Source organism: Equus caballus, chromosome 16 (genome assembly GCF_041296265.1).
Source record: "Equus caballus isolate H_3958 breed thoroughbred chromosome 16, TB-T2T, whole genome shotgun sequence".
Taxonomy (NCBI): Eukaryota; Metazoa; Chordata; class Mammalia; order Perissodactyla; family Equidae; genus Equus; species Equus caballus.
Window position 1 is genome coordinate 86,776,219 of NC_091699.1, and position 10,538 is coordinate 86,786,756.

At 55.3% G+C, this 10,538-nt stretch overlaps 1 protein-coding gene and 1 long non-coding RNA gene across 3 annotated transcripts in view; one reads left to right on the plus strand and one right to left on the minus strand.

Annotated features, from left to right (window-relative positions):
- The window catches only part of SPSB4 (splA/ryanodine receptor domain and SOCS box containing 4), a 61,086-nt gene extending 52,912 nt beyond the window's left edge, over positions 1-8,174 (plus strand). The window contains exon 2 of the mRNA XM_001494656.6: positions 7,583-8,174. Within this exon, the coding sequence (XP_001494706.3) occupies positions 7,583-7,710 (128 nt within the window). The 3' untranslated portion in view covers positions 7,711-8,174. The remainder of the gene's footprint in view (positions 1-7,582) is intronic.
- LOC111768430 (uncharacterized) lies at positions 2,390-7,589 on the minus strand. 2 transcript variants are annotated; one of them, XR_011427378.1, is made up of 3 exons: positions 7,265-7,589; positions 6,857-6,970; positions 2,390-3,147 (listed from the first exon to the last, which is right to left on the minus strand). It is a non-coding gene; the product is annotated as an uncharacterized lncRNA (long non-coding RNA). The 2 variants fall into 2 exon arrangements; XR_002800804.2 differs by lacking the exon at positions 2,390-3,147 and adding an exon at positions 4,036-4,276.
- Positions 8,175-10,538: the final 2,364 nt, after the last annotated feature.

The following is a 10,538-nucleotide window of genomic DNA, read 5'->3' on the forward strand; positions in this document are numbered from 1 at the left end:
GTGTCCCCTGGCGCGTGGGGCTGCCGGTTCTCTGCTTGATTCCCCACCCTCCTGTCCACCTGCTTTCCATCTTCCTGGAATCTCCCCGAATGTCTACACTGCTGACTGCCTTTCCTGCTTTCCAGCACTGGTGTCAGGGCTGTTACACACACACACACACACACACACACACACGTGCACATATCTTCTGTCATTTCAGGGGGATGCTGGGTGGAGGGGTCCAAGCCTGTGGGCGCAGGCTGCCCCTTGAGCACAGCCCCACAATCAGGTGGCATTTTCTAGCCAGAACTCCCTGTTAGGGGTCCTCCCATCAGAGGGTTCCCACATCCTCGCTCGGCAGCGTTGCCTGGGAAGGGCACGCGTTATTTAGGCCGCTTGCTGTGCGGCACTCCTCTGTGCATGGGAAGTGACTTGGGGCGCTCTCTAGCCCAGGGAAAATGAGGGCCCCGCTGGGGCTGTGGGGACCTCCTGGGCTGAGGACGCTTGTTGGCACAGAGTTCACCTGAAGGTGCTGCTTGTGTCCCGGGTAGTCAGAACCCTTTTTGCTGGGGAAACAGTGGAAATTGCTAAGGAAAACTCCAGATTCCACATGCTTTCTAGAAGTGAGCTGAGGGCTCTGTCGGCCACGACAGGGCCAGTTGGTACTAGGATCCCGTATTTTAGAAGTGAGCGGGTAATGACACATTTGTCCATTGGTGTAACTACGTCTATTGATGCCTGACAGGTGCAGACCCACAGGGCAGAGAAGCCAGCTCACTGGGGAGGAGGCCACTCTTGATTTGGGTCCTGAAAGAGGAAGCCGGCTTCTGGCAGGCAATACAGGGAAGGGTGTTTTAGCTGAAGGAGCAGCATGAGGGGAGGCCCAGAGGCAAGCAGGCAGTCCTCTGAGCCTTCGGACACCACAGTCAGTGGATAGGTGGATAGCACAGTGTCTGACACACAGCGTGTGTGCATGCTTGCCTGTGTGTGTATGCTTGCCTGTGTGTGTGTCTTCTCCTTTCTTTTCCTGGAAACAAACAAATGGTGCCCAGGTCTCCTTAAGTTCAGATTTCAGGGCTGTCACTCTAACCTTCCCCATCTGCTCACTATTGTCTGAAACCGTTGCAAAAGAATTTCACCTCTTAACCTGAAAACACTCATCTTTTTTCAAAGTACAAATCAGCAGTGGGGACAGTGGGGACTCATGTCTTGCCATCTCCCCACTGCAGGCAGGGGAGACTTCAAGGGGCCCGGGAAGCAGCTCAGACCCCCAATCCCTGGGCCAAGATGTCTGCTGTTTCCATCAGAGACGTAGACCCTCCTGACCAGATGAGCTAACTCACCCATTGAGCTGCCAGCAAAACAGAGGCCCTGGGAAGTTCTGTGGCTGAGTCGGGGTCGTGCGGGGGGTGAGTGGTGTATTATGGAAATTCAGGTCACTGGAGAACTTTGGAAATGATTGCCTTGTGATATTTTAGCCCAGAACCAGACATCCAGCCCTGGCCCCAGTAAATCTTCATCAACAGCAGAGCATTCTTGTCAATTAGGATGATGCACTGAGGCATTTTCAGAACCGCAAGTAAATTATCACTATTTTTTTTGAGGAAGATTAGCTCTGAGCTAACATCTGCCAGCAATCCTTCTCTTTTTGCTGAGGAAGACTGGCCCTGAGCTAACATCCGTGCCCATCTTCCTCTACTGTATATGTGAGACGCCTGCTATAGCATGGCTTGACAAGCGGTGCATAGGTCCGCACCTGGGATCTCAACCAGTGAACACTGGGCCGCCGAGAAGCGGAACGTGCATTTAACCACGGCACCGCCAGGCCGGCCCCAGATTATCACTGTATTTAAAGGTACCTCTTGGGCTGATGGCCTGAAATAAGACATACTATAGACAGAACACCTTTAAGGCAAGGGGCATGTTGTGTCATATCATCACAACGTGTGGGTGGAGGTGTTGCTGTCCCCGTTTACAGATGAGAAGAAAGTGGCTCCGAGAAGGTGAGCCAGCTGTCTGGCCCACTGGTGGGGGAGCAGGAGCTGGGATCCAAGCCATCCCCTTCCCTGACTTGGCCTGGTTGGTGCAGGCGGGAAGATGCCCAGCTTGTGTTGTATCCACACCCACCACCAGGGTCCGAGGCGCTCCTAACTCAGTCAGTGACCTATTGTGTAAACTTGTTTTTGAAGTGTAACATATATGCAGAAAGTGTGCCAACCTCAGTGATTAAGCTTGATGGCTTTTACCAACTGAATGCACTGGTATAGCAGGACTCAGATAAAGGAGCAGAACAACACGCCCCGCCCAGGAGTCCCCCCTGCCCCCCCAACCACTGCTCCCCCAATGTCCCCACTGCCCTGACTTTGTCATCCTGCTTTTGAACTCTATACAGATGAAGTCACACAAAATGTACTTTTCTTTCACTCAAAATTATGTTCGAGTGGTTCATCCATCTTTGTGCTGTGATTGTGGTTCCCTCATGCAGGTGGCTGAGCCACTATGTGAAGATGCACAATTACGTGTACAGTCCACTGTTGAGGGACAGTAGAATTGTTTCCAGTTTGGTGCAGTTACAAATGACGCTTCTGTGAGCGCTCGTGTACATGCGTGCACCAGGAGTAAAACTGCAGGCCACGGGTTCAGCTTTAGGAGTCGCTCTCAGTTCTCCAGAGTGCCTGTGCCATTTTCCCCGCCCACCCGCAGCATTAGAGAGTTCCCGTTGCTCCACATCCTCACTAGCGCTTGCTGTTGTCTGTTTTCATTTTAGCCGTTCTGGGTGGCATGTGGCACAGTCACACAGTGGTGGTGATCTGCACTTCTCTGATGATTCATGAAGTTGAGCACATTTTTGTATATTTTTTGGCCATTTGGATATTCGCTTTTGCAAACAATGATTCCTTTTTAATTGTATCTTTAGTCGGAAAATATTTCTGAGAATGGCTCCCATGCTGAAAGATTCTGTTTCTCTTCCCACCTGGGGGATCGTTTCTAAGCCTCGATGTTTGGCAGTTCTCAGAAGGGTTCCACAGCCAACGCGAGTGAGAAACAGGAGTCGGAGGGTGGCACAGCCACTGCCCGGCGTCCTCGGGGCTCTGGAAGCTCTTCAGCTGCGACCCCGGCTTTCTCTGCTCACTCAGGCTTGCTGCGCAGGCGTCAGTGTGAGGTTCCCTCAGAAATGAGGAAGGATGAGTTATATTCCACATTTAGAGCTGAAGCCATGTTCCAAATTCCATCCCCCCTTTCTCGCTTCCTTTGGAGTCTGGGCTCTGGACTGACTTCAGTGACTGCAGAGTAATGAGGGTGAACAGGGCTCTGCCCTTCCCGTCAGCCCTAACCAGGCGGGGACACACAGGGGACTGAGGTGCTGACAAGCCTCCACACCGTGGGCATTGAGGACGTGGTCTGTGCACAGAGCTTTAAAGGGATTGAGAAAGCTCTTAAGCTCTGGCATTGTGATCAGACATGAACAGCTCAAACTCTCCTGATGCGAAATGCAGGCCTCTCTCGCCTCACTCGGAGAAGGAGCTGCCGGCCCCCGGCCCCCAGCTGGAGCTGACCTTGTTACTGGCCCTCCCCAAGTATGTCCTCACAAAGGGCCACCAGACAAATGTCTGGATGGGAGGAGAACGCTAGAACGGTGCATATGGAGCACCTAGTCTGTGCTGGTCACATGCTAAACGCTTTCCCCCTCCTAACTCATTTAACCCCCACCACAAGCCACTGGTCAGTTAGAACCTGCCCTGTTCTCAGGGGGCTTACAGGAGAGCGGGAAGCTAAGGCAGAAACGCCGCCAGGTAAGAGCAGTTCCTTTCAATCACTTAAGACAGCTATGGAAGGGGCTGGCCCCACTGCCTAGTGGTTAAGTTCTGCGTGCTCCACTTTGGTGGCCCAGGTTTGCAGGTTTGGACCCTGGGCATGGACCTACACTGCCTATCAGCCATGCCGTGGTGGCGACCCACATACAAAATAGAGGAAGATTGGCACAGATGTTAGCTCAGGGTGAATCTTCCTCAGCAAAAACAAAACAAAACAAAAAACAGCTATGGAAGACATGCCTGAAGCAGCAAGTTGATCATTTACTTAGCAGACCATTTCTGGGCCATCCCTCTGTGATAGGCCCAGGCTGGGGGCTGGGGGGCCTAAGACAGATGAGTCAGGGCCATGTCCTTTAAGAAGTGCACAGTCCAGGGGCCGGCCCGGTGGCACAGCATTTAAGTTTGCCCGTTCCGCTTTGCTGGCCTGGGGTTCGCCGGTTCGGATCCCAGCTGCAGACGTATGTACTGCTTGTCAAGCCATGCTGTGGCAGGCGTCCCACATATAAAGTAGAGGAAGATGGGCACAGATGTTAGCTCAGAGCCAGTCTTCCTCAGCAAAAAGAGGAGGATTGGCAGCAGATGTTAGCTCAGGGCCAATCTTCCTCAAAAAAAAAAAAAAAAAAAAAGAAGTGCACAGTCCCCTTGTAAGCATTCATTGTTAAATGAATGAAGTTGAAAATCCTCTCCACGTTTGTCTGAGTGGAGGAAGGGAGCACGTCTGGTCAGGGTGGCACTCAGTGAGTGCGCCCAGGTGCATGGTGCCCCAGGTGCAGCCAATATGCCATGAGTGGGGACCAGCATTTCCTGAGCTCCCACTGCATACGGTGCCCTGGCTGAGGCCCTGGCACCTGCCATATCCTTTCATCCTCTCTGTGAGCCTGGGAACTAATGCTCCGCTTTACAGATGAGGAAACGAGGGCACAGAGGTCCCTTCCCAGAGGCACAAACGTGCAATTGGCAGAGCTGGAGCTCACAATCAGGGATTCCAAATTCCTGGAGAGCCTAGGAGGGGCTGTGCAGAGGAGGCAGGGTGACAGGCCCCGAGGACCATGAGAATGGGAATGTGAGGGCCAGCCCTGGCAGCCGAGTGGTTTAGTTCAGCACACTCCACTTCGGTGGTCCAGGTTCGGTTCCTGGACGTGGACTTACACCATTCATCTGTGGCCAACCTGTGGCAGTGACTCACATACAAAAATAATAGGAAGATTGGCAGCAGATGTTAGCTCAGGGCGAATCTTCTTCAGCAAAAAAAATTTTAAAAATAAAAAGAGAATGGGAATGTGGCTGGGGAGGTCTGCACTGGAATGGGTGGGTGTGAGAGTCCAGAGGGCATCTTGGTTGTAGAGCAGCCACTGAGGTGGGTGCAGACCTCCCGGTGGGAGAGGCAGGCGGGGGGAGCTGGGAAGGGGTGGGAGCCAGAGTGAGAGCCTGTGGCCTGTGTCACGTTCGGCACTGAGCCTGGGAGACGGGACCCTCTCCTTCACTGCTCACCTTAAAGCTACCCTCTATCAATGCACAGTGCTTCAGGGAGGCAGCGTGCAGCTCTAAATGTAGGCTTTGGAGCTGTGTGATTCTGGATAAGCCTCTACCTCTCTGAGCCTCAGTTTCCTTTCCTCCAAAGTAGGCACAGTCACATCTAAATGAGATAAACCTAGCATAGCAAAGAGGACAGAACAGATGCTCAATAATGTGGTTAAGATTTAAGACAGCTTCCAGCTGTCTGGGTTCAACTCCCAACTTTGCCACTTGCCAGCTGTGTGTGTGTCCTTGGGCAAGTGACTTACCCTCTCTGTATTTCCATTTCCTTCTCCTTAAAATGGGGATAATGATAATAGTTCCAACCCCGAGGGGTTGCTGTGGTATGAATTTGATACACACGTGCATGTGAGTGGAAACAAATAAAGAGCTTGGCACAGCACCTGGCCCCCTAATAAGCCTTAGTGACGAGCAGCTACACTTATGCTGCGTTCCTCACGTTGCCTGGTAGGTAAGCAGCAGCTGCTCATTTAACAAGCACTCTTGGTTCTCTTTCTCCCCACTGTGCGGTGGCACAGGCAGCGCTGGTGCTACAGGAACTAGAAGGAGAGCACGGAAACTTGCAGGGGGAGGTCAGCTGCCAGCAAGACGTGGAAGATGGGAGGATTGGTGGGGGGAGGGCACGGGGTTCCTAGAGGCATGATTTGGGGGCATGCAAAGCTGGGAGCGGACCCAGCTGTGGACAGGGCGCAGGACATCTGCGTGCAGGGGTGTCGCTAAGGGGAGAGATGGGGACGCCTCCAGGGGTATCAAGTGTTTGCCCAGGCATGGTGACCGTGTGACCATGTGACTGGGGTGAGTGATCCGTCTTTCAGGCCTGGAAAAGAGGGGATGCCAGGCCTCGCTGGCCAGCCGAGAGGGTCGTGTGAGGCGCACAGGAGGCTACGCAGGTGCAAGTGTTTGCAACCACTGAGGCTCCATGCAGATTAGCCCCTGTGGTCCCGCCCCACGTGAGGGGGAGCTGGGTACGCTCCTGTGCCGAGCCCTGCTTCATCCTGACGGCTCTCCTTAGGAACTGCAGCTCTAGTCCGTGACAATCCCTGGGAAGCGCTCCTGCCTAGCTTCCCATCCCCTGGAGAGCATCCCTATCACAACTCGTGTGTTCGTGTCTACCACGTAGGGTTTCATTGTATCTTAGCACATTATGTATACCTGTAAAACATCACTTGTTCAGGTCTCAAAAAAGTGTTAAGATGCAGCTTCAGGCCTCTAGCACGTTCCTGCAGGCTTGGGAAAATAGGCCTGTACAAGCCATACGAGACAACACGTGACCAGCGTCACTTCATTCCCGATCCAGCTGTCCGTCACCATTCCTCTCCTCCAGACCTCCCAGCCTGTCCTGTTTTATGCCTCTGTCTGTTCTCTCTGCCTAGAACACCCTCCCCAACCTCACATCACATTACACTCCTATGCACCCTTCAAAACCCCCATCAGGTATCCTCTCTTTGAAGCTTTCAAACAACTCTTCCATGCAGGAACTCCCCGGTTTCTGTCCCTGTGCGGTTAGGAATTAGTGCATATATTACCCTCTATTACAGTTGTCGCCTGTTTAAACTCCCTGACCACCAGCCTTCCTCCACTTCCAGGACTGCCTCTGGCTTTGGCTTAGATGTCTGTATCTCCGGGGCCAATCAGAGGGCCTGGAAGAGAAGAAGAGCTTAATGAGTATGCCTGGGACAAACCTAGTTAAACTCAATCCTATGTCCAGGGGTTCCATGGTTTATGGATATTAATCCATGGATTTTTCCAGAACTGGATATTGGGGAAAAGTGCATCTGCTGACCATCAGGAGAGGCTATAGGAGAAGTCCGAGGGTCCGGAGGGGTTTCAGACGCCTCCCCGGACCTAGCCCGTATCAGAGAGGAAGCCCCGCAGGTGCGCCTGCGGTCAGCGGCCCGTTTTGATCACGGCCTGCGGCGAGAAGGGTTTCTTACCCTGAGACCCGCTGACACCTGCATCGCACAGAGCTTTCATGGGACAGTATTTATCCTTGCAATGGCACTTCTCTCCATTTCTCTTTCTTTTCTTTCCTTCTTTTTGTTTTTTTGATTGCTGGTCGCCACGCGATGGATTGCTCCCACAATTCTTCAGTCTGATCGGTTTGCATCCCACAGTTTGAAAAACACTGCTGCAGGCTTTCCTCAGCGGGTGTAACCAGAGCAGGCTTCTGGGAGGAGGAGCGGGCCCGGAGGGCGGCGGGCGGCGGCGGCGGCGGGCGGCGCGCGGCCTCTAACCCTGCCCTGTCGTTGCAGCCGAGCCGCTGCCGCTGATGGACCTGTGCCGGAGATGCATCCGCTCGGCGCTCGGCCGCCCGCGCCTCGGCGACATCGGCGCGCTGCCCCTGCCTCAGTCGCTCAAAAACTACCTGCAGTACCAGTGAGCGGGCCGGGCGGCGCTGGCGGCCCCGGGCGCACGCGGCGGCGGGAGGGGCCTCCGGCGCCCGGGACGCGCGGTTCCCCGCCTGGAACACGAAACGGCTGTTGCCAACAGTATTGGCTGCCTTGGGCGCAGCCCGCACGTCGGACACCACCTGGGAAGCCACGGGGAGCCTGGCGCCTGGCCCGCCGGGGCCACAGCGACACTGCGGCCGCGCCTCGATCGGAGAGCCCGCCTCCTCGCCCAGAGGAAGAATCAGACATGGGGCGGAGCCTCTCCCGGGGACGGGCCCGCTCGGGAGGAGACTGCCTCTGAATAATGCGGGGGAGCGCGCCTGCTGGCCGGGGCTCTGGGCCCACCCCTTGCCAGGGCGGCGGGCTTGTCGGGACACGTTAGGACTTTGTGCCCCTTCGGAAGACTGTTGCCCGGGGATGCCCAGCTGCAGAGCTGGCAAGTGGCCGAAGCCGGGTGAGAGCCTCCCAGCTCGACTCTGTGGACGCCGTTTACCTCCCTTCCCCGTCCCCCCCCCCGCCTCCCCCCCCTCCCCCCCCCCCCCCCCCCCGCCCCGGGTTCTCTGGATGCCCCAGGCACCTCTATTCAGGGAAGCTGAGTCTGATTAGTTCACCCAGGGACGGAGTAGATCCTTTATTGTTGTTATTTTCAGCAGCGTTGCATTTTAAAAGAGGAGTGTGGTGAGGGCAGTACTTAGTCCAAAGGTGCTATGAGGGGAACTGGGGGCATTGTGACGCCCAAGCGGGTGATGTCCTGGGGCTGGGGAGCCCTCCGGGGTGCTGACGGTCTCCGGTGACCATCCATTCAGGAGGCAGCCTGGCTGCCGCAAAGCTTTATTTGAGCGAGTTATTTTTTCACTTTAGGAGACTGTGCGAGTTTGTTTCTGTTTCACGTGTGTGTGTGGTGTGCTGTTTATTTATCAGCTTGGGGCCTTGGGGCAGCCTTGTAACTGGAAGGGCGGATGTGGCAGGTGCCTTCGCTGCCCACTCCGAGCCTGTCCTCTCACGGACGATGCTGCTGCTGCTGCTGCCGCCGCCACCGCTGGGCTTCCCTCTCCTGTTTCCATCGCTCTTTGCCCAGACACATTTTTAACTGGAAATTGTCACAGCAGTGGGATCCCGGAGTCCCAGACGGCACTGCCGTCCCCGACATTAATGTGAATTTGACTGTGAATGAGGAGCGTTTCTAATAAAGTTTGTCGTTCAGTCCTTCAGCTGTGTGTTAAATGCTCTTTGGGGAGGGGCGGGACTGGCTTCTTCCATCCACCTGCCCAGTCCGTCCCCAGACCTCTCCAGGTGCTTCTCGTCTCTTCTTCTTGTCCCCGCTTGAGCCTACACTCTAGTTACTTTACAAAGGCCTGCCCTGGAAGAGCAAATGTGCCCACGTCCTGGGTCCATGCAAGGCCAGCCGTGACGGCAGACAAACAGGTCATTTCCTAATGCCAGGGCCATCGTGTCCACGGGGTAGCTCTGCGGGGGGCACAGGGTCAGGGAAGGTAAACCCTATGGGACAACACTTTCAAAGTGGACCCAAAGGTGGGGCTGGATGTTGCTTTGGAAGGGCACGTTGTCACCAAGGAGCAGTGAAATTGCTGAGTGGCTTAGCCAGGCTCAGAGCTGGAAGCTGGTCAGGAGCCAGTTCAGGCTGTGTCTGGGTCAGGACTGCCCACATTCCCTCAGCAACACAGGCCACCAACATGTGCTGTGCCAGCCTCCCAGGGCCCAGAGCTCGGGTAGACGTGTCCCATCCCCAGGGGAGGCCTTTACAGGGCAGCCTAATAAAAAGAGAGGAAGCTCACAAAGGGGCCTGCAGGGAAGGCTTCCTGGAGGAAGAGGTGCTCTCTACACCTGCTTCTTAAGGGAAGACAACCTTTCTGAGGACAGACTGAGGAAGCAGACAGGGGCAGTGTCCCCCCTGCCCTGACCCTGGGGCTGGAGGCTGGTCTCAGCCTCAGGCAGGGTTCTGCCATTTGGCTTCCTGCAGAGGTGCGGCCTCAGGCTTTGGGGTCGAGAGGCCTAGGTTTGAGTCTTAGCTTTGTCACTTATATGCTGTGACCTTGGGTAAGTCACTTCCTCCTACACACTGTGGGGGCTGGACCAGTGGATGAGGGCCCTGCCTCGCCCAATTCCTAGGGTCCCAGTTTCAGCACCAGCAGCCAGCTTGGATGCAGGTGTTCGGCATTTGTGTGCCCCCAGCACTGACCCCCGGGGACAGGAAGGAGGGGCTGTGGCCCTGCCCTGTTGGAGCCTACATTCATAGGGAGAGACTGATGACACATAGAGGGAAGAGATGAGCTGGGTGGGGGCTAGAGAGTGGGACACGGAAGACCCCATTTCTGAGAGTGAACAAGGAAGGCCTCTGGGGAGATGCCGAGTTCTGAAAAATGGAGAGGGAGCCACACAAGTGAAAGGGAGTAGCGGGCGGGGGGGTGCTCTCTGGGTCTGGGAGCTTCCTGCTGTCCCTTCTCGAAGCTCGAGCTTCTGTGACCCAGTGAGCTGAGCTGAGTGAGCCACGGCACTGCCATTCTGCCCCAAGCTGCAGTCCACCTGCCTGGGTGGATGTGACATATCTCCAGGGCTCCTTGTGTGTTAGTGCCGGCCCCACATGCACACACACACACACTCACCTCCAAAAGCCTTTCCCTGCAGACTCCTGGGAGCCTCCTGACCACTCCCCGGGGCAGTGCCCATCATAACCCAGCCCATCCCATCCTTGGTGTGTTCTCGGGGGTTTGGCCTCTCTCTCCTTGACCTGTTTCTGGTGGAGGCACTTGCTGAAACAGACCCATTCATCGGTTTTTGACTGTCTACGAATGGAGCA